We start from the raw sequence: 27,867 nt of genomic DNA on the forward strand, positions 1-27,867 counted from the left end.
ATAAGGCATACAAAGCAGTCATCAAGTCTGAAAATCTGGCTTATGTCTCTCCCATCAATACATTGTATGCAAGCCAGGAGCACAGAAAGAGATATGGATTCATTTTTTTCCCCCTGCTTTCAAAAATAAACCACTTGCAAAATTATTTAATGGAAAGAGGTCAAAGTCCTTGTAAGCCCAACCTTTTAGAGTCCATCACTGGGAATGGATTATTCCTCCAATTTATTTCTAAGCCTATTCTAACATACTACTAGATAGTTTAATTTACTAATATTGTTAATATTGTATTTACAAGTATAGAATCCTACTAATTTGGTTTTCAACTTTCTTTTCATAAAAGAAAATATTTTGCATTATCTTTCCATACTTGATTCTTTTTACTTTTTGTATGGATGGTTCCATTGAAGTATAATTTATTTAATTGGTCTCCTTTTGAGGGACCATTTGTCACTATTTTTCATTCCTGAAAACATTAATAGGCATCCCTGTAATTACATAGCATGAGTATTTCTACATATAAGTTGGCTTCCTATAAGTTTCTTGGTTAAGTTGCTTGGTCAAAAGGATAATAGTGTTGTTGTTTTTTTTTTAAGTTTATTTATTTATTTATTTTGAGAGAGAGAGAGAACACACACAAGTGGGGAAGGGGCAGACAGAGAGAGGGAGAGAGAGAATCCCAAGCAGGGTCTGTCCCACCAGTGCAGAGCTTGATGTGGGGTTGGAACTCATGAACCTTGAGAAAAGGCCTAATACTTTTAAGGAGGGGAAAAATTACTCCCCTTCTTTTGCTGTGGCCACAGGATCTGTGGATGGGAGAAGGAAATATATTCGCAGAGATTCAGGTTTTTATAATGTGCTTTTTTAAAAAATTTTTTTTCAATGTTTTTTATTTATTTTTGGGACAGAGAGAGACAGAGCATGAACGGGGGAGGGGCAGAGAGAGAGGGAGACACAGAATCGGAAACAGGCTCCAGGCTCTGAGCCATCAGCCCAGAGCCCGACGCGGGGCTCGAACTCACGGACCGCGAGATCGTGACCTGGCTGAAGTCGGACGCTTAACCGACTGCGCCACCCAGGCGCCCCTATAATGCGCTTTTTTTTAGACAAGATTATCAATTACAAGACACAAAACTCTGTGATTTATTGAAAATGTTAAATCCTATTTCGTTTACAGGATTGCTGGAAAGTGTTGTTATAAATTTTTTCTAACATTTATTTTTGAGGGCGGGGGCAGAGAGAGAGGGAGACACAGAACCTGAAGGAGGCTCCTGGCTCTGAGCTGTCAGCACAGAGCCTGACATAGGGCTTGAACTCATTTGGGGCTGGAACTCACGAACTGTGAGATCATGACCGGCGCTGAAGTCAGATGCTTATTCAACTGAGCCACCCAGGCGCCCCTGGAGAGTGTTGTTATAAATTGAGTAACATTTTGTGGGGCAGTTTGAGATAGGAATCACTACTATAACACTCTTTCTATGGAAAAATCTGTTTCAAAGTTCAGAAGAAACCTATTTACAAATAACCTAAGTTCACTGCAGGCAGAGACTGCACCTAATTAGTTGCTGTGACTCAAAGATTCTCTGAACACCCACTGTAGGTTGGGTGGTCTTATACCTAACCGGGCTTCTCTCCTAAAGCATGTGTTCTGTTGTCAGTCTCAGCTGGGTGTACTTATTCAATTCTGATGCTAACCTTCTGGAGTTAGGACCCGGCTACACAGGTTTAAGGGCTCCGTTCCTGTGATATGGTGATATAATAAGAAATAAGTGTTTGGTCTTTGCCCTAGTTCCTGGCCCAAGAACTTCTAAAACTTTGAAATTCCCTGAGAAATTTGTCTTTTGTTGTTCAGTATAAGTAAGCTCCTTTCAACCATAGGAGAGTTTATGCTCGTGAGGTGACTCTTGGTGAGCCCCTAGGCGATTTCAGGATGGAAGCTAGTTTCCAGGACAACTAACATTGTGAATAGAGAGCTGGAAATTTCAGCCCCACACCACTCCTCCACTCTTGCCTCTGGGGAAAGGAAAAGGGCTGGGGGTTGAGTTAATCACCAATGGCCAATGGTTTAATCCATCATGCCTATGTAATGGAACCTTCATAAAAACCCTAAACTATGGAGTTTGGAGAGCCTCTGGTTTGGTAAATGCATCCATCTGCCAGGAGGGTGGCACACCTTAACTCTACTAACACAGAAGCTCCTATGGTCAGGACCCATCGCAGACCTTGCCCTGCTATTATCTATACCTTTTATAATATCCTTTACAACTAACTACTAAATGTAAGTATAGTGTTTCCCTGAGTTCTGTGGGCCATTATAGAACCTGAGGAGAGGGTTGTGGGAACCTCTGATTTATAACAAGTTGGTCAGAAGCACAGGTAACAACATGAACTTGGGACTGGCATCTGAAGTGAGTGTGTGTGTGGTGGGGGGGTGGAGGGGATCTTGTGGGTCTGAGCCCTTAACTTGTAAGATCTGATGCGAACTCCAGGTATTTAGGGTCAGAATTGAATTAAACTGTAGGATACCCAGCTGAAGTCTGGAGGGTTGAAGGATTGGTTGTTGATGTGAGAAAAAAATCTACACATTTGTTGCCAGAACTTAATTGCTGTGAGTGAAAAACAGATCTTAGTGGTCCCAACAAGACTGCCCTCATTGCAATCGCCAGCCACACGTTAGGAGTCCCCAGGCCAACTGAAGTTCTGACTAACTGGCTGTAAATTCAGGGTTTTTCATGACTCCCTTAGATTTGACAATTCACTAGAATGACCCACAGAACTCAGAAAACCATTGGCCATTGGTGATTAACTCAACCTCCAGCCCTTTTCCTTTCCCCAGAGGCAAGAGTAGAGGAGTGGTGTGGGGCTGAATTTTTTCCAACTCTCTATTCACAATGTTAGTTGTCCTGGCAACTAGGTCCCATCCTGAAGTCACCTAGGGGCTCACCAAGAGTCACCTCATGAGCATAAACTCTCATATGGTTGAAAGGAGCTTATACTGAACAACAAAAGACAATTTTCTCATGGAATTTCAAAGTTTTAGAAGCTCTTGCGCCAGGATACAGATCAGAAACAGCCAAATGAAGAGACACATCAGGTTCATTCTAGGGGAACAATGCAAAGCTTCTGTGCCTTCTTCCTGTGGAGTAAGGATGTATCTCCTGGTACATCAGTATGTTCACCAACCAGGAAGCTCCCTCGAGCCTAGGTGTCCAGAGCTTTTGTTGGGGTTTTATTACCATAGGCAGGATTGATTAAATCATTGGTCAGGTGATTAATTAAACTCAATATCCAGAGCCCTCCCCTCCTCAGAAGGGTAAAGGTCCGATCTTCTGATCAAGTGCCTGGGTCTTTCTGGTGACCAGCCCACCATTCTGAAGCTACATAGGGGCACACCTTGCGTCACTACTACCAAAACAAAGACACTCTTGTCACTCAGGAAATCCCATTCTTTTGAAGCTCTGGGCCAGGAGCCAGTGACAAAAACTACATCCATTCTTTTTAAAACTTAGGGGCATCTGGGTGGCTCAGTCAGTTAAGCATCTGACTTCGGCTCAGGTCGTGATCTCGTGGTCCATGAGTTCAAGCCCTACATGGGGGCTCTGTGCTGACAGCTCAGAGCCTAGAGCCTGCTTTGGATTCTGTGTCTCCCTCTCTCTCTGCCCCTCCCCACTTGTGTTCTCTCTCCCTCAAAAATGAACAAATATTTAAAAAATTAATTATTTTTTTGAATTATTTGTACACACATATATATTGATTTACAAATATATACAATTTGTTGTTGGCAGATACATTCTTTCAGGTGCCGCAGTGTGTATCATACTCTTTGTCATTGCCACTGGGCCTGTCTCCAGGATAAGCTCTGGGAAGGCAGAAGCTCATCCTGTTGTTTGCCACTGAAGCTCTAGAATCTTATTTGGGGCCTGTCACATAGGGTACACTCTATACATTTGCTGAGCAAATCAATGAGGCTGGCACTGAGGTAGTTTTAGACTTCAGATATTGCTTATGCTGTATTAAAAAATGACATTTCACAGCCAAAATGTCTATCAGTAGCGAACTAGTTGAAAATATCAGGGTTTGTTCATACAACGGAGTTACCATCAAAAAAGATTGAAGCTGCTCTAGGCAGATGTGCTAATAATGGATAGATCTCTAAGACATATTATGTAGTATTACAAACAAAAGTTAAGGTGCAGAACAATATTGAGTGGTATGTTCTCTTTAACATATACTACAAAGTGTTTAAGTCTTAAGCATTCAGCTTAGTGGCTATTTTCCAATACATCTGTATTTACCACTTTGAAGATTGAGATTCAGAACATTTCCAGGACTTGGAAATCTTTCTCAGATTCCCCTGCAGTCCATACCCTTCAGATGGAACCATTATTCTGACTTCTCTCACTTTAGATTAGTTTTGCCTGTTTTTGAACTTTATATCTTTGGAATCACACATAACATACTGCCTATTTAAACTAAATATTCTATCCTGTTACAAATAAATAATGCTTTGTAACTTGCTTTTCCTACATAGCATGATATCACGAACATTTTGCAATTAAAATTTGCAATAAAGGGCCGCTTGGGTGGCTCAGTTGGTTAAGCATCTGACTTAAGCTCAGGTCATGAACTCGCGATTTGGTGGGTTCCAGCCCTGCATCGGGCTCTGTACTGACAGCTCAGAGCCTGGAGCCTGCTTTGGATTCTGTGTCCCCTTCTCCCTCTCTGTTCCTCCCCTGCTGACACCCCCTCTCTCTCTCTCTCAAAAATAAATAAAAATTTAAAACATTTTAAAAATGTGCAATAAAAATCATGGTTTTAAATTGCATTGTGGATAGTATATTCTTGGTTATATTTAAATATTTATTATTTTTCTTTTCTTTTCTTTTTTTTTTATTCATGAGGGAAGAGGACTTCAGAGTATCCATACAGGCAGCAGGTGAGAAACTGGGGAGTCAAACCTGCGACTCAGATGCTCCCTCTTCCACTGCAAAATGCTAAGTGTTCAAATACGTATAGAGCCTTGCAGAGGTCTTGCACAGGGCATTATAATAGCAACAAGAATGACTAATAAGTATTAATGGCTCATGACAAGAGAACAAATGCTATTAATTATCCTAATATTTTAGGCGTATTGGTAATGTTTGTGCAGTATTATTCATGCAAATATTATTAGCCTGTGTCAGGGGCAGTCGTTGGGCCCACAGAACCAGGGTCACAGCTCAGAGCTCAGCTGCTCATCCCAGATGTGCAGGGGCTGGGACTTGCAGGGATTCACCCCGGTGGAGCTCTGAGGCGCCAATGGGCGCGTAGGAGGCGGAGCCCTGGGAGCGACAGCGGTGCCACCCAATGGGCCGACAGCTGGGGCCGTCTGTGGCCAATGGGCGCGCTCCTCCGCGAGGTCGGAAGTGGTGAGGCAGCTCCGGGGGCCGTTGTTCAGTGCGGGGGCCGAGTGAGGCGGCTCTGTGCGTCCGTGGCTAGCGGGTCCGCTGCAAGTCCTTGCTCTCGTCTCGGGTGAGTGTAGCGGTGGCCCGCGCCTTGGGAGCCCCCTGTGGCCTCCGGTTGGGGAGGAGGCCGGCATCCTGACGGCGGGGTGTGTGGGCGAGGGGACTGTGGGCCCCGGGGGTCGCGGCCGTAAGGAGAAAGACGGCCATGCCGCCGCGTCTCCTCAGGCCAGTGGGGGAGGCCGCGCGCTGTCCTCAGGGAACCGGAGCCTAGACAGCCCCCGGCGGCGCCGCCCCTCGGAGGCCTGGGCACGGGCGTCTGGGAAGTGGGCGTCGTCCGGAGCGCCACTGTGGGCACCGCGCCCCGGGCGGAGCCGCGAGTGTGTGTGTAGGGCGGGGGGGCGGGGGGTCGCGTTAGCCTAGTTGCCGGCTCTAGTCCCCCCTCCGACCAACCGTGCGGCGGCTGTCTCCCCTCACTTCTGCTTTCGCGGGCTCCGAAATGGGATAATGACTTTCACCTCCTGGGGCTGTGGTCTGAAGGAGAAGAGAACGTGGAGAGCGTTTAGGATTATCAGAGGCACAGTAAATGTTAACCGCTGTTATTTGCGAAGCTGATGCCCTCTCCATGCCCCATCCCCGAACTCCCGGGCCTCCCCGGGTGAAGGGGCGATTGGAAACCGCCTCCTGGGTCTGGACTCTGAGGGGGCAGCTGCCCCCCCCCCCCCAATGCCTAAGAAGGGGGCTCCTTCTAAGGTCGAAGACTTGCCGTAGCAGAGCACTTCGTGCATTCGCTCATCTACTCCGTACAACGACCCTTTGAAGTATTGTCACTTGTCTGCCTGAGGAATTTGAGGCCCAGAAAGGTTAAGTCCCGTGTCTCCTGAAGGTCAGGACCGGAGCTCGACCCTCAGGGGGGCCCCGCTCTGAGCCCTGCACGCCACCCCCATTCTCCGTGCCGACAGAGGGCACTTTCCGCATCCGAGGCTCTGGTCTTGGTTTAGTTTCTAGAGGGCACCTAGAAACAGTCAGACTGCCCTTAGAGAAGTATCTCGTCTTGACGCTTTGGGACCGTGATTTGTTTTCACAGATAGGTGCTTCCTGTCCCTCCTTTACATTTCCTATCAGAGCGGTTAGCTTGACTCATGTAACTCCCTAATTTAAAACCCATCAGTGGTTTACCTTTGGGCTTGGAATATAATCCAGTACCCTTTCTGCTCTGTTTGATAAGGCCTTGAATCATTCCCCTTTTTCATTATGCTCTTCCAGAGCTACCTTTACTTTCTCTTTCATTGCATTTGAGGCCCTCTGCCTGATTGGGTTTTTCCCCCACGCCCGTCCTCTTACTTCCTTTTCACACTTCAGGTCTTAGTTTAAATGTCATCTTCTCAGAAAGTTCTCTCATCACCCTTATCTAAAGTAGACTCCCTTCATCTCCATTTGTGTGCTACCTACTTTTCCATAGAAATGCTCAATGTATATCCGTTTCTTTATTTTTCTCCATTACTAAGTTGATCTGTTAGATCAGACAGTATATATTTCTTGAATTTGTAAAGTGTTCTTAGTGCCTGGGCCCAGTGTGTGGCACACGGCGTCTCAGTATGTTGAATGAGTATGTGCTTTGAAAAGTGAGTTCTTTTAGAACCGTCAGATCCATCAAAGAAAGAGCCCTTTCGGGGCAGTGTTTAAGACCATTTTTGTGTCACTGTAAATCTGAAGTAAATAGTGATAAAAAAAAAAAAAATTGCCAGCACTTTGCTCTCTGCTGACATCTTGTTTAAAAAGAAGGAAAAACTTTACAGTGCACAAACCCAGCAGACATTCTCAGCTAAGGATCGAAGTTAACATCATCTATAATAATAAGATTGTTGACATCATGTGCCTTCTGATATAATGCACTGACAATGAGCACGACATCAGTTCTGTGGTATTCTTGCTAAAGATGTGTTAGCCATGAGAAAACATCAAACAAACTCAAACTGAAGGGAATTCTACAAAATACCTAGCCAGGACACTTAACAAGGTTCTGAAAGATGAAAAACTAAATATCGTAGATCAAAGGAGATTAAGGAGAAATAACTATATGCCCTATGTGACCCTGGATTGGATCTTGAACAAGAAAAAGGGAATTAGTGGGATGATTCATGAATATGATCTATAGGTTTATTAATATTGTGTTAGTTTCCTGCACTTGATAATTTTACTGTGGTTGTTTAAAATGTATTGGGTGAAGGGTATACAGGAGTTTTTTTGGTGCTGTTTTTGCAAGTCAAATTATTTTACAATGAAAATTAAAAAATAAAAAGGTAAAATCCAAGGGTATGAGCTATTAAATAAAATGCTTTAATGTACTGGTTTTGGTAACATTTTTCTGGGTACTTGTGTTTTGCTTTTGTGTTTTGCATGTCATCCTAAAAGCAGAAACGAAATTGAAAGTTTACACTTCTTCCTTTATAGTTTTCAGGAAGAGCTAAAGATGGCTGAATTTCTAGATGACCAGGACACTCAACTGTGTGACAACTGGTAAGAGATTAAATCTAGGAAATGTTATTGGAATGAGAACAAACTTGCTTCTGTAAAGGGTTGGTTTATTTATTGGCAGGTTAAAATTGAGACCACATATGTTGTGGAAATATATGGGACTAAAGCCTTTTTAACAATTTTATATAACATTGTTTTATTAATTTGAGAAGATAGTGGGTTCAGATAGTGTAGAGAAATGACTATAGAGTGATATGATGCAGCTGGGAGTCTGGAGCTCTGGTGCCTGCCTTTAGTTAATGACTTGGCAAATGACCCCACTGACTGTTTTTGGAGCTTCACTTTTCTGATGTATAAATCAGCAAATTTATTTTTTGTCTTTCTGAAAAACATCAGACTTTTAAATTTTTATTTTTTTTTAATTTATTTTTATTTTTTTAGGTAGGCACTGCCCTACTTAACTCACAACCTTTAGACCTGAGATCAAGAGTCCCATGCTCTACCGACTAAGCCAGCCAGGCGCCCCTCATACATTTTTAAAAAGATACTAAAAATATAATGCAATGTCTGGAGTAGATGAGTGTTTTTCAGATGTGTTGCAAAGATTTCCCTGTGTGGCTGCAGTGGCTTTCTTGGGGATGATTGGGAAGAGGTTTAGTGAGCTTGGCTCTACATCTAACAGTGAGAGCAGTTCAACCAGAGCCGCTCAACTTTTTATAAAGGATTTTGCCGAAGGAATGTTCCCCCACTTAAAAAAAAAAAAAAAAGTCTGGGTAAAGTCTTCGGCAGTCCAGCTTAATCATTATCACTTTGTGATTCCAGAACTGTTTGTGAAGACTGGGTGTAGTCTTGAATATTAAACTTTCTGTTTTGGCGTGTGTAACCCACGTGAGTGACATGAAAGAGCAGCTTTTTCTTCCTGAAATGAAACTTAGAAGTGTAGCTAATAATTTCTTGAGAATTTGGTATTTTAGTGACATATAAGTGCTCTTATGGAATGCTAAAGAAAAAAAGCTATGTTTAACTTAACGAAATTAAGGGAAGTGTAGAAGGGGAGAGATGTTGAATAAGGAAAATAGTTTGACTCAGATTGATGGAAGGTTCGAGCCACCTAACAACAATTTTATTTTTTTATTGCCTCTTTCAATTTTTGCTCAGGGCTTTCAGCAAAATTAGGATATAATCAGAGCAACTGCTGATTGCAGTATTCCTTCCCTGAACAGAATTAAGATTCATTTCTAAGAGGGCGCTTGCTTTATGGGGCATTTTTTTCCTACTATGCCATTATCACTTTCTGCCAATTTAAAAACTACTTGAGCTTTGTGTTTCACATATGCCATTACTGTTAATGAAACAATCAGTTATGCTAATAATCACAAGAAAATATTGTGATTATGTAAGAAAACATACTGGCAGTGTCATCAGTTACGATACTCTTTATAAGTCCACTTCAATTTGAAGGAATCTCAAGGCCAGGACAATATATAAATAACTATGCTAAGGGAGTTTAAAAAAAAAAGGGTAAGTTAATGGAAAGCTAATGAAAAGAGGGTTATTCAAAGCCAAAGCAATTTATTTAAAGAAAAAAGATTAGCATGGAAGGGTGACTAAACCAGCACAGGCCTCTCATCTAAGTAACCTTATTTGAATTCCAGGTTTAAAATTTTTGTTTTTAGAGCCATATTTCTATAGTTCCTTAAGAAAAGTTAAGATAATCTTTAACGTGTGAGCTGCTGGAGTGCCTTGCCTGACTGGCTCAGTTGGTAGAGCATGCAACTCTTGATCTTGGGGCCCTGAGTTTGGACATAGAATATACTAAAAATAATAAAAAAATTTAAAAAGTTAAAAATGTGAGCTGCCCTTAGATCCACTAGACCAGTAAAAAGAGTAGTTTGTTATTGAAGATGTTTTTTGCATGTTATCTCCCTTCTCTGATTGTGGGGAGTAGTTCTAGGGAACAGGAACTTCAGTGTTAGAAGGCTTTGACTTTTAGGGGCACCTGGCTGGCTCAGTTGGAAGAGCATGCGACTCTTGATCTCAGGATTATGAGTTCAGGCCCAATGTGAATTGGGTGTAGAGATTACTAAAACCAATGAAAAAAAAGGGAGGGAGGCGCCTGGGTGACTCAGTCGGTTAAGCATCTGACCTTGGCTCAGGTCATGATCTCAGTTCGTGAGTTCTAGCCCCTCATCAGGTGAGCTTGAACCCCACTTCGGGTGAGGCCTGCTTTTCTCTCTCTCTCTCTCTCTCAAAAAGCAAACAAAAAGGCTTAGACTTTTATTTTTGTATGTATTAAAGAATTGATTTCTAGCTTGTGTTTAGCATTTAGAAGGCTGATGGGAATTTTTCTGGAAGCCTTGGCTTGCCTTTCAGTCACTTCTATCTAAAATAAAATTTTAGGGGTGCCTGGGTAGCTCAGTTGGTTGAACATCCGACCTCGGCTCAGGTCATGATCTTGCGGTTCATGAGTTTAAGCCACCATGTTGGGCTTGCTGCTGTCAGTGCAGAGTCAGCTTCAGATCCTCTGACCCCTCTCTCTAACCCTCCCCCATTTGAACGCTCTCTCAAAAATAAACAAACATTTAAAATAAAATGAGGGGCACCTGGGTGGCTCAGTCAGTTAAGCGTCTGACTCTTAATTTCAGCTCAGATCATGATCTCAGTTTGTGAGATTGAGCCCCGCGTTGGGCTCTGCGCTGACCACAAGGAACCTTGGGATTCTCTCTCTCCCTTTGTCTCCATCTCTCCCTTGATTGTTCTCTCTCTCAAAATAAACTTTAAAAAATCAAATAAAATGAAATTTCATCTTTAACTTGCTAGTTCCTCCATCCTTAAGGCTTTTTAGCAGTTTTATTTAGATATGGAATTGTGTTCTCATTTTCTTACTTAAAACATCTTGTTTTTTATCTGTAGGTAGGAAGCAACCATATTGGTATTTTGTCTGGTTGGAATGTTTGGTGTGACTGTCTTGGCAGTTAAATTAATTTTTTATTTTATTTTTTTTTTAATGTTTCTTTTTATTATTTTTTTTAACATGTATTTATTTCTGAGAGACCAAGAGAGATAGAGTATGAGCAGGGGAGGGGCAGAGAGAGAAGGAAACACAGAATTCGAAGCAGGCTGCAGGCTCTGAGCTATCAGCACAGAGCCTGACGTGGGGCTTGAACTCACAAACCACGAGATCATGACCTGAGCTGAAGTCGGACACTTAACTGACTGAGCCACCCAGGCACCCCCAAAAATGTTTATTTTTGAGAGAGAGAAAGAGCATGAGTGGGAGAGAGGCAGAGAGAGAAGGGGACAGAGGATCTGAAGTGGGCTCTGTGCCGATAGCAGTGAGCCTGACATGGGGTCTCAAACTCCAGCCATGAGATTATGACCTGAGCTGAAGTTGGAGGCTTAACTGAGCCACCCAGGTGCCCCAAAAAGAAAATTATTTTTAAAATTATGAATTTCAGCAGTAATTATTAGCTTAATTTTTTGTGGCATTTGTACATGTATGATTTGCAATCATGATATAGCTCTACTTTCATTTTGTTGTACATATTTAACATAGCCATTAACTTACTTAGACGTTTTTAGTGTTTTTTTTAATCATTTTGTCACACTAATGAAAATCTTCATAATCCCAAGAGTGAGATTACGTCGTTAAAGACTGTATTATGGTCCTAGAAACACATTTTCAGGCTATTTTTAAGCAGTTTACAGTATCACTGGTGATGTATTAGAATATTAGTTTCACAACATATTTAATGGTAGAATTTACTAATTTTTAACTTTTGTTAATTTAATAGGTTTAGATGATAACTTTGATTTATAGCTCCTTCTATATATTTTAATATTCTCTAGTTGAAAAAAATAAAACTGAATTAAAACTACTGGTTTCCTTAGAAAGCTAGGAATTTTAGAGAAATAGGGGAAATTAAATCTTTCAAGACATTGGTAGTTTCTTTATCCATTTGAGTTTCCTTCCCATCTCACAGTTGATTACCTTCCAGTTTCTCTATAAGAGCTGCCTTAATAATTCCACCATTCGGTAAAAATGAATTTGCATTTATTTGGTGTCTTGGTCTTTCAGACTAGGAGTATGACTGTCGCTGGAGACACATCAGTCATCCTACTTTAAAATGTTTTTTACACTATGGTTGGAGATTAAAACTATGTAAAAGAGAATTAAGCTGTCTATATTTCAGTGTGGAAGAGAATTCCTATAGTACTTAGCTTTGGAGGTGAAATAGGATATTAAAGATTTCTTGTATAGGGACGCCTGGGTGGCTCAGTTGGTTAAGCGTCCAACTTTGGCTCAGGTCATGATTTCGCAGTTTGTGAGTTCAAGCCCTGCATCAGGTTCCGTGCTGACAGCTGGAGCCTGCTTCAGATTCTGTCTCCTTTCTCTCTGCCCCTCCCCTGCTCACACTCTGTCTCTGTCTCTCTCAAAAATAAACAAACACTAAAAAAAAACTTCTAAAAAAGATTTCTTGTATAATTGTCATTATTTATTGTGTTCAGTATTTTTCTGAAATTTTAATCTAGGTGACATTTTTTCTTTTAAAGTTTGAGAGAGAGAACGCTCGCAAGCACATGCTCACAGAAGGGCAGACTCCCTGCTGTCAGTGCCCCTCGGAGCCCCACTCGGGGCTCAGTCCCACTAACTGTCAGATTATGACCTCAGCCGAAATCAAGATTCAGACTTTTAACTGACTGAGCCACCCAGGCACCCCCATAGACACATTTTCTAAATACAGTTTTTAGCTAGACTAAAATTGGGAGTTTTCTGATGGTCACATCCAAATGACAAAGTAAAGACTTTATTTTTTAATATTTTTTTAAGGAAAAAAATTTTGAAGTTTATTTATTTTGAGAGAGAAAGCACAAGTTGGGGAGGAGCAGGGAGAGAGGGGGAGAGAGAGAATCCCAAGCAGGCTCTACACTGTTAGTGCAGAGCCTGATGAGGGGCTCTAACTCACAAACCATGAGATCATGACCTGAGCTGAAGTTGGACACTTAATTGCTTGAGCCACCTGGGCACCCCAAGACTTTTTAAAAATTTATTTCTTTTGAGAGAGAGGCATGGGCACAAGTTAGGGAGGGGCAGAGAGGGAGGGAGAGAGAGGGAATCCCAAGCAGGCCCTGCACTGTCAGTACAGAGCCCAACGCAGGCTCAAACTCATGAACCATGAGATCATGACCTAAGCCAAAATCAAGAGTCAGACGCTCAACTGACTGAGCCACCCAGGCACCCCTAGATAGGATATTTAATTGGATTCCTTAAACTAAAAGAGAATGGCAGAAAGTGAGTGAGGAGACAAGATTGGGGGAAGGGATTCAGGACTTCATTTTTGTACAGTTCTGCAGTGAACTTTATATCAACAAGGACAGAGAGCATGTTCCTGACTAGTATCTAGCCCACTTTGAAAGGCATCTGGGATATAAGGGAGGCAGTTTTTTCTCTTTTTCTTTCTTTCTTTCTTTCTTTCTTTCTTTCTTTCTTTCTTTCTTTCTTTCTTTCAGCTTATTTTGAGAGAGAGAGTGCAAGTAGGGGTAGGGGCAGAGAAGAGAGAGAGTGAAAGAGAATCTCAAGCAGGCTCTGCACTGCCAGCATAGAGCCTGATGAGGGGTTCCAGTTTCTGAACCGTGAGATCACGACCTAAGCTGAACTCAGCTGCCCAACCAACTGAGCCACACAGGTGCCCCAGGGAGGCAGTTTTCTGTTCCCCACTGGCTATCCCAATGCTGGCATCTGCTCTTTTTGGTTTGACTTTTAGTGGAATAAAGTCTAATGAGATTAAACCTACCTCAGACTGAGAGTGAAAATAAATGGTAGGCTGTTTTGTTCTGGTTTTTTTTGTTTTTGTTTTTTTTTTTAAACAGTCCTGGAGTGTATCGTTGTGCTTGGGATCATGGATGGTTTTAGAAAAGCCTAGCTTGGGGCACCTCGGTGGCAGTCAGTTGAGTGTCCGACTTTGACTCAGGTCATGATCTCATGGTTCGTGAGTTTGAGCCCCACATTGGACTCGCTGCTGTCAGCGCAGAGTCCGCCCCAGATCTTCTGTCTCCCTCTGTCTGCTTCTCCCCTGCTTGTGCTCTCAAAAATAAATAAACATTTATCAACGTTTATTTATTTTTGGGACAGAGAGAGACAGAGCATGAACGGGGGAGGGGCAGAGAGAGAGGGAGACACAGAATCGGAAACAGGCTCCAGGCTCTGAGCCATCAGCGCAGAGCCTGACGCGGGGCTCGAACTCACCGCGAGATCATGACCTGGCTGAAGTCGGACGCTTAACCGACTGCGCCACCCAGGCGCCCCAATAAACATTTAAAAAACAATAGAGAAGCGCAGCTCATTTCTTGGTGTCTGACTTCATGTTGCTGGCTTTGATTAGCTCTGGCATGTAGAAAGTGAGGCTGAGCTTGTAAAGGTAGTACATAGTACTGATAACTCATTGTTGTGCAGAAGACTCAAAACTTTCAGGACTTCTTGAAAAGCAGGGGTAGTAACAATCTTAAGGGCTTATAATAGACTAGATTTAGTAAAGAGAAGTAATGGAGACTAAAGATCAGACAAGCCAGATTTCCATGTGATACCACTGTGCAGAAGTCAGTAATGCTTGTCTTTCACTTTGATCTGTTTCTGTAGCAAGAAAGAAATTCCTGTGTTTAATTTTACCATCCATGAGATCCACTGTCAAAGGAACATTGGTATGTGTCCTATCTGCAAGGAACCGTTTCCCAAATCTGACATGGAGAGTCACATGGATACAGAACATTGTCAGGTGAACCACCCAAGTACTCAAATGTTCATAAATGTATTATACTTGCTGTTTTGCAGTAGCAAGTGATTATGTTGTCACAAAGCCAATTTATTGTCACTTCTTATCATAGGTGACCTGCAAATGTAATAAGAAGTTGGAGAAGAGGCAATTAAAGAAGCATGAGGTTAGTTTTCCTGCACCATGAAGAGAGTGCGTTATCATAGGGCCAACATTACTGAGATTACTGACCTAAAAGCGTTTTATTTACAATTTCAAAATAAGTATGAAAGTTTTGTCCTTCATCTGCTGAGTATGTATACTCTTGGGGTCATCTTCATTGGTAATTCCTGGTTTATTCAATCAATTTAAAGCCAGTGCTATATACAAATGTGCAGATTAGAGAAATCAGTGTCTTTCTGAAGAACAGCCTGTTTTCCTCATTACCAGGTATTTAAGAGATTGGAATGGTAAAGGGAAATTAGGCTGGTGTAACTTTGACAAACATATCTGAATTGCTATGCTTTTGCTATTTGCTCCTGGGCGCCTCTGATTTTAGGTTACTTTGTAATGTGTGCAAAAAATGATGATAGGGTGGCTGAGTAGATTCCTTTTAAGAATTTCTTTCCCTCTGTAGAACCTGGTGACAGGGACCAAGAGGGAAGCTGTGACTCTTAAATGCATAGAAAAGCATGGCAGGCAAAGCTAGGGCTGGAAGAGAATATTGAAGTAAATATATATTTTTGGCTTTCCTTGCCCTGATTAAAACATAGGCTCTCTTAGATCTGCGTATTAACTGCCTCATTACCCTGTGTTGCAGGAAACTGAGTGTCCTTTACGGCTTGCCCTTTGCCAGCACTGTGATTTGGAACTTTCTGTTCTCAAACTGAAGGACCATGAAGATTACTGTGGTGCCCGGACGGAGTTATGTGGCAATTGTGGGCGCAATGTCCTGGTGAAAGATCTGAAGACTCATCCTGAAGTTTGTGGGAGAGACGGAGAGGAAAAAAGAGATGAGGTTGCCATGCCTCCTAATGCATATGATGAGTCTTGGGGTCAAGATGGAATCTGGATTGCATCCCAGCTCCTCAGACAAATTGAGGCTCTGGACCCACCTATGAGGCTACCCCGAAGACCGCTGAGGGCCTTTGACTTGGACCTTTTCCATAGTAGGACTACCAACCAAAGGAACATGACAGCCCATTTTCCAATTCAGAATAATCTATGTGAGTTGTGTTTGGTTTAGAAAACTGGAATGGTGGGGCGCCTGGGTGGCTCAGTCGGTTGAGCGGCCGACTTCGGCTCAGGTCATGATCTCGCGGTCCATGAGTTCAAGCCCCGCGTCAGGCTCTGTGCTGACAGCTCAGAGCCTGGAGCCCGTTTCAGATTCTGTGTCTCCCTCTCTCTCACCCTCCCCCATTTGTGCTCTGTCTCTCTCTGTCTCAAAAATAAATAAACATTAAAAAAAAAAAAGAAAACTGGAATGGTGTCAGAATCTCAGGGCAAATGGGAAGAGTGCTTTGGGGGCAAATAGATCTTAATTATAGAAATCTGATTGGGTCGCCTGAATCGCTCAGTCAGTTGGGCATCCAACTCTTGATTTTGCCTCATGGTGATCTCACAGTTCGTGGGATTGAGCCCCATGTAGAGCTTTGTGCTGGCAGTGTGGAGCCTGCTTGGGATGCTCTTTCTCTCCCTCTCTGTTTGCCCCTTCCCTGCTTGCGTGCATGCATGCTCTTTCTCCTTCAAAATAAACAAACTGCAATCAGGTTTCTATTTATTTAGGTAACATTAAGAAGAATAACTTTCCTATAGATGGGAAACAGTAGAAACTCTTTGCTGTTGGATTACTGTTGGATTACAGCTAGGGTTGATGATAATGATAACAATGACAGTGACGGTGCTGTTAATAGCTAATATTTACTGAGTATACCTGATGTGCTTCAGGCATTTGTAAAGTGCTTTATATGTATTAACTGATTTAGTTGTCATAAGCAGTCTTTTGAGGGTAGGTGAGTGGCAGAGCTGGGACCTGAATTCAAGCAATCTGACGCCATGCTTCAAACCATTCTGCTATAGTGCGAGAATATATAAAATGTTAAGCATGGTGCTTGTTTCATAATTATAGTTCAATAATATTGGGTATTAATAAGAGTTTCATGCTCTACCAACTGAGCTAGCTGGACACCCATTGTTTTGGGTATTAATAAAACAAAATAATAGTGGAGACTTTTATCACAGCAGACTTAATATTTGGAGTCCTATGAGAACAGGAAGGCTAGGCCTCTTTTGTTCCTGCATAGATGCCTGTAAACCTTGAATAGTTGCTCGGCATGGACTTGAGCTGAGGGGTAGCAACATCTCTAATGTATTTTGAGTACTGTTTTATTTTTTTCTCCCATCCAGTGGAAGAACAAGAAAGGCAGGAAAGGAATAGAACCCGGCAGCCCCCAAAAGAGGGTGGTGAAGATAGTGCAAACCTGGACTTCATGTTGGCCCTAAGTCTGCAAAATGAAGGGCAGGCCCACAGCATGGCTGAGCAGGACTTCTGGAGGGCTGTATGTGGTGCAGACCAGTCCCTTGAAGGTCCCAATGCTCTGAATGACATAAAGGGTAGGTTTGTTTATTCTGCACTAGTCTCTGTCTCTACAGGTTTTTTTTGTCTAACACCATATAATTTATATAAAATTGTAAGTTTTCCATCAGATAAGATTTGCCTTTTTTGTTTTGCTTTCCCCAACTTTTTATTCATAGAAATTGTCAGAATAGTACAGTTCCTATCTATATACCGCTTGTTTATATTTGCCAGTTTTAGTGTTTTCCATTTATTTTATATATTTTTATTTCTACCCCTGAATCATTTGAGAATAAGTTGCAGACATAACATTTTATCCCTAAATACTTCAGCATGTATCTTAAAAACAAGGGTATTCTATGTAAACACAATACAAATACCACTCTCAGGAAATTTAACAGAGGTTCCCGACTTATACATAATGTTCTTTGGAGCTTTTTTGTTTTCAAAATCCAGGATTATACGTTGTGTTCTTTTTAGGTTAATTTAGTTTAGCCCCCTCCACCTGTCTTTTTTTTTTTTTCTTTCTTTCTTTCAGTGCATTGGTACTTTTGAAGAGTCCAGGGCAGTTGTTTTGCAGAATATTTCTTTCCTAATTTAGATTTGTCTGATTGTTTTCCCATGTTTAGATTCAGGTTACACAGTTTTGGCAGAATTGCTATGTTGGTGATGCTGTCCTTCTCAACATGTCAGTTTATCCTATTACTCATTAAAATGAAGTCTGTCAGGTACCTTCATTATATGGATAGCTTTTATCTTTATAATAGCTACATGCAGATTGTTATTTTGAGATTGTGGGGGAATGAGATATTTACACCATCTTTTATTTAGTAGTTTTTTCTATTCACTAAGGTTTCTTGCTTGAATCAGGTATAACTGACAATTGTGCAATAGTGATTTTGTTTTTATCCTTTGTTCTAAATAGTTATGGTTCTATAAAGAACTTTGCTCCCCTCCCTGCCTGCATTTAAAAACAATTCTGGGGGCACTTGGGTGTCTCAGTTGGTTAAGTGCCTGACTCTTGATTTTGAATCAGGTCATGATCTCACAGTTCGTGGAGATCAAGCCCATGATGGGCTCCACACTGGGCACAGAGCCTGCTTAAGATTCTCTTTCACCCTCTCCCTCTCCCCTACTTGCTCGCATATGCTTGCTCACTCTCTCTCAAAACACAGAAACAAACAACTTTTAAAATAAAAATAAAAATTCTGGGACACCTGGCTGGTTCAGTCGGTAGAGCATACGATTCTTGATCTCTGGGTTGTGAGTTCAAGCCCCATGTTGGATGTAGAGGTTCCTAAAAAAAATAAATAAAACTAAACTTATAAGTTTAAGTTAAGTTTAAGTTTAAGTTGGGGGGCACCTGGGTGGCTCAGTCCGTTGAACATCTGACTTCGGCTCAGGTCACGATCTCACATTTCGTTAGTTTGAGCCCCACATCAGGTTCTCTGCTGTCAGCATGTAGCTGGCTTCCGATCCCCTCTCGCCCTTTCTCTCTGCCCCACCCCCTCTTGCACTGTCTCTCAAAAATAAAAAATAAATAAACATTTAAATAAAAATAGGGGCGCCTGGGTGGCTTGGTTGGTTAAGCATCTGACCAGCTCAGGTCATGATCTCACAGTCCTTGAGTTCAAGCCCCACGTTGGGCTCTGTGCTCACAGCTCACAGCCTGGAGCCTGCTTCGGATTCTTTGTCTCCCTCTGTCTCTGCCCCTCCCCTGCTTGTATTCTGTATCTCTCTCTCTCTCTCTCTCTCTCTCTCTCAAGAAAATAAACATTATTTATTTAAACATTTTTTATCCCCCCCCCCCGATCTTTATTTTTTTAGAATTTTTTTTAACATTTATTTATTGAGAGAGAGACACTGAGCATGGGCAAGGAAGGGGCAGAGAGAGGGGGAGACACAATGCAAAGCAGGCTTCAGGCTCTGAGCTGTCAGCACAGAGCCCGATACGGGGCTCGAACTCACAAACTACAAGATCATGACCTGAGCTGAAGTCGGACGCTCAACCGACCGAGCCACCCAGGCGCCCACTCCCCCACCCCCAATTTTTTAAATAAAAATAAAAGTTGGATTGTGTTCAGTAAACCATCACTTTGGGTCTCTAGTTTGGAGAACAGTATATTTGAGGGATGCATGTCCTACATATTTAAAACGCTTGAGTTGTAAGAGATTTTGGGGACCTAAAATTACACAGCTGTCAGCTATGAGTTTTCTTCATACCACTGTATGAATAGTGACTCCAAGAATAGTAGGATAATTCTTAACATTTTGTTCATTTGGATAAAATAGGAATTGGTCCTGGTTAAAAGAGGTAAATGGTAGAGTGTCGTATGCCTTGCTTAAAGGAAGTAAATGGTAGTGTTAATAGAAACTTGGATAGGTGTTGATGTATTTTTCCTTTTAAAAAATTTTTGTAGTTTCTAATAAGTTAATTTAAAAAATAGGGGTGCCTGGGTGGCTCAGTCGGTTGAGCCTCTGACTTTGGCTGAGGCCATGATATCATGGTTCGTGAGTTCGAGCCCCACGTTGGGCTCTGTGCGGACAACTCAGAGCTTGGAGCCTGCTTTGGATTCTGTGTTTCCCTCTCTCCCTCCCTCCCTCCCCCTCCCTTTCTCCCTCCCTCCCTCCCCCTCCCTTTCTCCCTCCCTCCCTCCCCCTCCCTTTCTCTCTCTCTCTCTCTCTGCCTACCCCTCCCCTGCTCACACTTTTTCTCTCTCAAAAATAAGTAAGCATTAAAAAAATTCTTTTTAATAGTAAATATATGTAAAATAATTTGTTTTTATGATCTACTCTAGTGACTGGTTAACATGTAAATTCATGTAAATTCAAAGATTGAATAAAGGGATGAGTCTGGCTCCTTAGAGGGTGATGTCCCCACAGATTGGAAAAACACTATTTTAGGCTGTATTTTCTTCCTTAAGAAAATGTTCTTTGTATTATAGGTTTTTTCAACTGAAGTATAGTTGACATTAAGTTAGTTTCAGGTGTACAACCTAGTGATGCAACAATTATATACATTATGAAATGTTTACTACAGTAAGTGTATTACAAGTTATTAACTATATTCCCTATGTTATACTTTCCATCCCTGTGAGTAGACAATATTTTAAAACAATTTGCATATGTAATAAAAATGATTGTGTATAAATCAAATAGGTGAATTGCATTATATGTAAATTATATCCCAATCTGTTAAAGAAGAAAGGTAAAAATAATTAAAAAAAATTAATGTTGTAAAAGAGTGTAAGAGGGAGTTTAAGTTTTGTCTTTACCCACTGAAAACAGTCTCCTGGTTCTCCCCCGAGGTTACCACTTTCAGCAGGTAATTAGGTGACCTTATAGTCCTTGTGTATAAAAGGATGTGAATGTGTAATATGAGATTGTTTAAAAGCTGGTTTCATTAGAGAGGCATCCTGCATTTTGGGGAGCAGTACAAGGCTTCCCATTGTAATGTTTAGCTTTGAATTCTTTTCATTTCAACAACCTTTTATGGTATGCTGATACCTTTGATTTTTTTTTTTTTTTTTTTTACATTTTATTCATTTTCGAGAGAGAGAGAGCACAAGTGGGGGAGAGGCAGAGAGAGAGGGAGACACAGAATCCAAAGCAGGCTCCAGGCTCTGAGCTGTCAGCACAGAGCCTGACGCAGGGCTCAAACTCACAAACCATGAGATCATGACCTGAGCCTAAGTTGGATGCTTAACCGACCGAGCTACCCAGGGCCCCACGTTTGATTTGTTTTTTACCTAATAGTTGCTGTTTCTTCCCTTAGGAAAATGCCCTAGCCCCAAAGAAAGCCTTTTCCAAACTCTGAGCAGTATCTTTTTTTTAAACTTTATTTATCTTGAGAGAGCGAAAGAGCGTGCACGTTGCACACGTGAGCATGGTAGGGGCAGACAGAGAGAGAATCCCAAGCAGGGTCTGTGCTATCAGTGTGGAGCCTGACTTGGGGCTCCATCTCATGAACTGTGAGATCATGACCTGAGCCAAAACCAAGAGTCGCACACTTACCTGGACGCTTAACCAACTAAGCCACCCAGGCACACTTAAGCAGCGTCTTTTAATGTGAGTCTCCTTGTCAACTGTTCAGACTTGACTTTCATGGTATGGAAGAAAGTAAGATGCAGTAGCATAGTAGTCACAAGTGAAGACTGGGTTCAGTGTAGTTTCCTTTATTTTCTCCTTTCTTGGTTATTTATTAGATTGTTTTATTGACTTTTGTTTGCTTGTTTCATTCCATTTTTCCTCTCGTATGGAATTTATATTCTCTGTCGCTATTCTTGTCACGGTTGCCCTGGAAATTTCAACATGTTTATTTTAACAAAGACTGAATCTTAGTGATAAAGTTCTCCCAATTAATACAGTGCCCTCAGAATTAGGATTATCCATTTATGACGTAAATTTTCTAAAAAAATTTAAGATTTTAGATTAGTGCCTAGAGTTAGTACACATTTGAATTCTTCCTTAATTAGAGTAATCACTTTATTCCTACTCAGGAAATGGTGACAAAGAAATCTCTTTTTTCATAGTGGAAGTTTTTTTTGCCTAGCGCCTGTCTCTTAGATGGTTTCCCTTTGAGGATTTATAGCCCCACAAATTGCTATATATAAGAAATGTCAAAGGAAGTTGGACTTTTATACAAAACTTCACAAGGGAGATAAAAGGTTGAATTGAGTTTGTTTTTGTTCATTGAGTTTGACTGTATGGCCTGATACCTAGGTACGGCTGACCGGACCATGTTGCCTTGTGAATTCTGTGAGGAGCTCTACCCAGAGGAACTGCTGATTGACCATCAGGTGTGTTGTGAATTACTTGAGGAATATGTGCAGGCCATCGTTGGTGTTGTAGACCACATGAGATCTTGAGCAAACTATTTTAATGCACCTGTGGCAGAAGTGGCAACTATATTTCTTAACATGGCATGACTGACCTACAGATTTGAAAACTCTGCCTTGTTCCCTCTTGGAAAAAGTAATGTTCATTCCAGCAGGCCCGATTGCTCCTCCCATTCTGTGGTCACTAGTGTACATCTCTACTGACCATCTTATAAGCTGGTCTCATCTCATGCCACATTTTGATGTATTGGAGGCATACTGAAGTCCTTGCAGTTCCCTGGAAGGGTTAAGGGTCTTTTTTGCACTTGACTTTTTCTGCCTGCAAGGTGTGTGGCCATCCATCCTGTCTCCCCAACACACTCAACAGTGCAGACTCCTTGCTCATGGACTTAGTTCTTGCATGACTTTCAGGAAACTATCCTAAATTCTGAAGGCTAGGTCAGAAGTCCCACTCTTTGAAAGTGCTGTGCCTGCTTCTCTTTTAGCCTGTCACCCTGTGGTATGGGCTCCTGATGCCCTGTTGGTCTGCACCACTAGGCTGAGTTTTTTGAGGATGTTCTGTGTTTTCCTAGCTACTGAATCTCTCAATACCTGGTATATGAAAGGTGTCATATTCTTTTTGAATGGTTGAAAGTTCTTGAGCCATTTAGGAATGGTTAGAGAATAGCCTTTGTGTTTGAGGATTACCTGGTGGAGGGAACCATTTTTCTTCCCACAGTCTTGCTGTCTCTGATTTGGGATTTCCATAACTATTAAGTAATCCCTGTGCTCTAGGTGGAACATATGTGCCCCCTCCATAAGTGGAATAGTAACAGTATTTGAATACATCCAGTTTTTGTCTTGGGAGCAGCATAAGAAAACCCGTTAATAGGGATAACAGCCTCTCTTATTCTGTGGTTGTGGGGAGAATCTCCAATCTTTTCAACTTAAAAAGAATAATCAAAAACAACCCGCCCCCCCAAAAAATAAAAAGAATAATCACTGGGGTGCTTGGCTGGCTCAGTTGGTAGAGAGGTGACTGTTGATCTCAGGTTTATAAATTCAAGCCCCATGTTGGGTGTAGAGATTACTTAAAAATAAAATCTTTTTTTTTTTTTTTTGAAATGTATTTAATCTCTATACCCAACATAGGGCTTGAACTCATGACCCCAAGATCAAGAGTCAGATATTCAGACTGAGCCAGCCAGGAACCCCAAAAATGAAATATCTAAAGAAAAAATAACATGAACACAGTAAAAAAAATACAAAACAGCAGAAATATTAAAAATAAAAGTAGAGTGTTTCATCTGCGTTTGCCCTAACTCACCCTTTTTAGTCTCTCTCCCCAGTATTAAGCATTATTAACATTTTGTGACTTTTAGATAATGATTTAGGAATGTAGTGTTTTCCTTAACTTCTGCTTTTTTTTTTTTTTTTTAATCTATGTTTTTTGAGACAGACAAGCTGTAACCCTTCCTGTGCCTTACCTTCACTCAGTATGGGCAGCACTCCCCCCAAAGAGGTGGAGGACCCTGATGTCATCTTCCAAAAGTTTTTGCAGCAGGCTGCAAGTAACCAGTTAGACTCTTTGATGGGCCTGAGCAATTCACCCCCTGTAGAGGATAGCATCATCATCCCGTGTGAATTCTGTGGGGTACAGCTGGAGGAGGAGGTGCTGTTCCATCACCAGGTAAGAGTCTCTAGAGGACCTGTCCGCTTCATTCCATGCAGATCCTCTGAGTAAACCTGAGACTTTAAGAACTGAGAATGCTTCTTTAGCTTTTAAGTTGCATGTAAACCTGACCTGGCTATTGGCCATGCCCTGTTCTGTGAATTATCAAAGGGGTCTACTACCTCAGGCTTTCAGACATTCTCTACCTCTGTCAACTAAAACCATAATGTCATTAGCTGAGGACCTAGGAGCCAGGACTCCATTTAAGCAAGCATCCTGGACCTGCCAAAAAGATTTTGATGCGAGGTTCCCTGAGATCACTGACCAACATTTTATTTTTGACAAGGCAGTTTCTTCCTTTTGGTGGCATTTGAGTCTCTAATTCCAGGAGACCTGAAGGTCTGGTTCTGGCTTTACCTTTATGTTTGACCTTGGATAGGTTCTGTCCCTTCACTGGGGATGTCTGTAAATGAGGGAATTAGACTAGACAGTCTAAAGTTCTTTTTCAGGAGCTCCTACGTGGCTTAGTTGGTTAAGCGTTCCACATCGGCTCAGGTCATGATCTTGCGGTTTGTGAGTTCGAGCCCCACGACGGGCTCTGTGCTGACAGTTCAGAGCCTGGAACCTGTTTCAGATTCTGTGTCTCCCTCTCTCTCTGCCCCTTCCCCACTTGTGCTCTGTCTCCTCCCTCTCTCTCTCTCTCTCTCTCTCTCTCTCTCTCTCTCTCTCAAAAATAAGTAAACATTTGAAAATAAATAAAGTGCTTTTTCAGCTTTGCAGTCTAGGATTCCAACCTGTTGGTAAAAAATATATTCTCTGTCTAGTCTTGTTTGTTATGAGAAGCTACTCCTGGAGCTGTGTTCAGCGTCATTTATGTAGTTGGTCTGATATAGCTGTTGCTAGAACATGACACGTTTCTATAAGAAAGCATCTGCTTTTGGATCAAGCAGTACATAAGTAACTGCTTGTTGTCTCCAAGGAGATACTATGAAAGAAGTAACCGTGTATATCCTCTTTGATCAAAGTATTGATGTGCTTTTCTGGGTTCCTGAGATCAACCCTTCCCTTATCCTAGTAGAAATCAGAGTGCTTCTCTTAGTGCCTTAGGTGCTAATGGGAATGATTGAGCCATTCCAGATGTGTTTCCTCTTAGTCCTGGGCCCTTTTTCACGGTGGTTGTTGAAGTTGTATCTGTCTCCTCCCTCCCCCATAAGGTGTGTTTGCCCAACCTGCCATTCCTTCCTTTCCTCCTGTTGTTCCCTCTCTTAGGGTTAACTCAATTCTGAAGTACAAATTCTGTTTTTTCTTGTCAGGACCAGTGTGACCAACGTCCAACCACAGCAAACAACCATGTGACGGAGGGGATTCCTAGACAGGATTTCCAGCATCCAGAGACTTCACCAGAGCTGCCCAAGCGGCGTGTCAGACACCAGGGTATTAGCCAGGGCTGAGCCAAGGCCACAGGTCTGCTGCTGGCTCAGGCCTGCTTACCACTTGTCATCTGCTACTCTAACATGGGGGTTACCTGAATTCTGAATTCCCAAGCACAGTAGGATCTCACTGGGGTCTCTCTTGAGGCTAGTTGTGGTCCCATGTTAGACTGAGCTGTCTCAAGTGTATTATAGGGTAATGGCTTTGGGGACAGCCATGAGAAAGGCTCGTCAGTGCTTATTCAGCTGTAGGTCTTCTATCTGTGCAGTTGATAATTTGGAAATAATTTTCAGATCTTACTGTGTCTGCACTGGGTCCCTGTTTCTAGTTTAGGGTACTCAAGTTCATTAGTAATAATATTATTTAGGAACCTCATGTCTGGGGGTCCTTGGATGGCTGTCGGTTAAGTGTCCAACTTTGGCTCAGGTCATGATCTCATGGCTTGTGAGTTCAAGCCCTGCTTCAGGCTCTACTGTCAGCGCAGAACCTGCTTCTGATCCTCTGTCTCTGTCTTTCTCTACCCCTCCCCCATTAGAGCACATGCACACCCTCAAAAATAGACATTAAAAAAAAACCCAAAAACCCGCATGACTAGGCAAGTAAGCTGTTTTTTAAACCTAACCATTACAAAGCCAATTACAAATTATTTTTCGAGGTTTGCTGGCACACCATTGTTGAATAGTCAGGAAGACTGTGTTTGAGGACCCAGGTAATAAGTGTGGACAAAATAAGTCAGGACCCAAACCTGTCCTGAAGATGTGGGTTTCAGCAGTCTTTAGGGCTAAGGCAGTTCTCTTCTACCCAGAATTCTATTATTCCTGCCCCAAATCCAGCACTAATAGCAAGAGTAGGCTTTTCCCTAAAACTGGTGCTTTTTTCTCTTCTCAGGAGATCTGTCTTCTGGTTACATGGATGATATCAAGCAGGAAATGGCTAAAGGGCCCACCTACCCTCTTCCCCCCAGCAGACCCATTAACAATATGACAGCTACCTGTAACCGACTGTCAACATCCACATCAAGCCCCAGACCTGGGTGCCAGCCCAGTCCTCCTCGCATACTGAAGCTCAACAACTTAGACAGCCAAGACAGCCGGGGGCGGAATCGAAACAGCCATAACTCGGCCATGGCCACTGGACATGCTCCAGTGATTCACCCGGTGCGAAATCTCTACCCAGAAAACCTCGTACCCTCCTTCCCCCGTGGGCCTTCCGGGAGATATGGAGCAAGGTAAGAATCAGTAGCCCAGGAGTGGAGCTTGGGAATAGCTCGGGAGAACATAGTGGGAGTGTGTGGACTTTTGTGTGTATTGTGACCTGATTCCAAAATGTTCTTTTGCTATTGGTGGGTTTTCCGTTGTTCATTTGTTTGGTCTGCTGGCGGAAAGCTGCTTTTGTCTGGTTCCAGCTGTTTTTGTTCTCTCCCGAGTTTTCTGACTTTCGTTCAGCAACCTCTCAGGTACTAGTTTCCAATCCTTCTCTTTCAGTGGTAGGAGTGAGGGTGGCAGGAACTCGCGGGTCACCTCCACAGCCACCAACTACCGCAACAGAACTGCAAAGGTAATTGGGGATCCAGCCCATGATGCTCAGCTAGGACTCAGAAATGGGTGGAACTGGTGTGGTTCTTGAAGTCAGAGGTGAGCGGTCAGGCATTCGTGGCCAAAGGGCTGTTCTTTTGGCTTTGGATGAGGAGGTTTCCATAGAAGTTTGACATCTCCAGGGCTCTAAAGGAGGAGGACTGCTTTTTCACTTCCTGCTTTCTACTTTGTGTTCTGTTGTTCAGGCAAAAACCCCCAAGCAGCAGGGAGCTGGGGATGCAGAGGAGGAAGAAGAGGAGGAGTAATGGCGTCGGCAAAGAACCTGCACGTTGGTTCCATCTTCTCTGCACAGCAGCACTTGCCGCAGTTCAGGCCCCACCTCTTGGGCTCTATGGGCAGGGGAGATTTTACAGATTTTAACTTTTTCTAGGTTATGGCCATTTTGTGTCTTTTGAGATTGTGCTGTGGGAGTTTGAAGGTTTGGGGGAGGGTTAGCAGGGAGGCTGTTGAGAAATGTTTCAGCTTTAGCTGCTGCCTGCCTTTTGGCCTCACAGAAATACAGTGTATGGCCTCTCAGCCCACCAGGGCTCCATCTTTTGACATACTATTACCACTGCTTCTTGGTGCTGTATGGTCCTGGTGGAAAGAGGAGAGAAAAGGTTCTGGAAACCTGGTACTCACCAGTGGAGTGATTCTCTTCCCTGCTGGGGCCTCGATCTGGGAACTTTTAGGTAACCTCTCCTGTGTACTGGCCCTCCACACTCTAGAATTTGGGCCTCTGGTATGTATGGAGGCACCTGGTAGAGTGTTCAGGCCAGTTGCAATATATGTTAGGAACAAGGCTTTTGGAGATGAGTTGAGCTAGAGGTGAGCGCACTAGAGGCTTTGTTTTAATCTGCTTCTTCGGCATTTGGCATAACTGCCTTCTGTTTCTGGTGGGGAGCACGGCTCCTTTTTCTTTACTGCCTTCGGCTGGAGAAGGCTGGGGGCTCCCTGTTGCCACCAGGGCCATGCTGGGCTCTGCTGGGATCAGGCCTGAGGCCTAAGCTCCGTGGCTTGCTCTGAAAACCAAGTATCAGAGCCCCCTTCCCCTCTTTTTATTTTACTACTACCACTACTACTACTATTATTAACATCCTTGTAATAGAAATAAAGTTTGTACTTGGAGTTCA

General features: G+C 42.5%; 1 protein-coding gene across 2 annotated transcripts; it reads left to right on the plus strand.

The window, feature by feature from the left end:
- The first annotated feature begins 5,375 nt into the window (after nucleotides 1-5,375).
- Nucleotides 5,376-27,867, plus strand: TRAFD1 (TRAF-type zinc finger domain containing 1). 2 transcript variants are annotated; one of them, XM_086681729.1, is made up of 12 exons: nucleotides 5,376-5,498; nucleotides 7,879-7,958; nucleotides 14,554-14,689; nucleotides 14,799-14,852; nucleotides 15,486-15,891; nucleotides 17,072-17,278; nucleotides 21,963-22,039; nucleotides 23,517-23,747; nucleotides 25,043-25,163; nucleotides 26,049-26,388; nucleotides 26,645-26,717; nucleotides 26,941-27,867. In XM_086681729.1, the coding sequence occupies exons 2-12, from the start codon at nucleotides 7,912-7,914 to the stop codon at nucleotides 26,998-27,000; spliced, it is 1,752 nt and encodes a 583-aa protein (XP_086537855.1). In that variant the 5' UTR covers nucleotides 5,376-5,498; nucleotides 7,879-7,911; the 3' UTR covers nucleotides 27,001-27,867. The 2 variants fall into 2 exon arrangements, with proteins under 2 accessions (XP_086537855.1, XP_086537854.1); XM_086681728.1 differs by having other exon boundaries at nucleotides 5,487-5,508; nucleotides 7,893-7,958.

This window comes from Puma concolor, chromosome D3 (assembly GCF_028749965.1).
Source record: "Puma concolor isolate L17-30 chromosome D3, mPumCon1.1.hap2, whole genome shotgun sequence".
NCBI classification, from domain to species: Eukaryota; Metazoa; Chordata; class Mammalia; order Carnivora; family Felidae; genus Puma; species Puma concolor.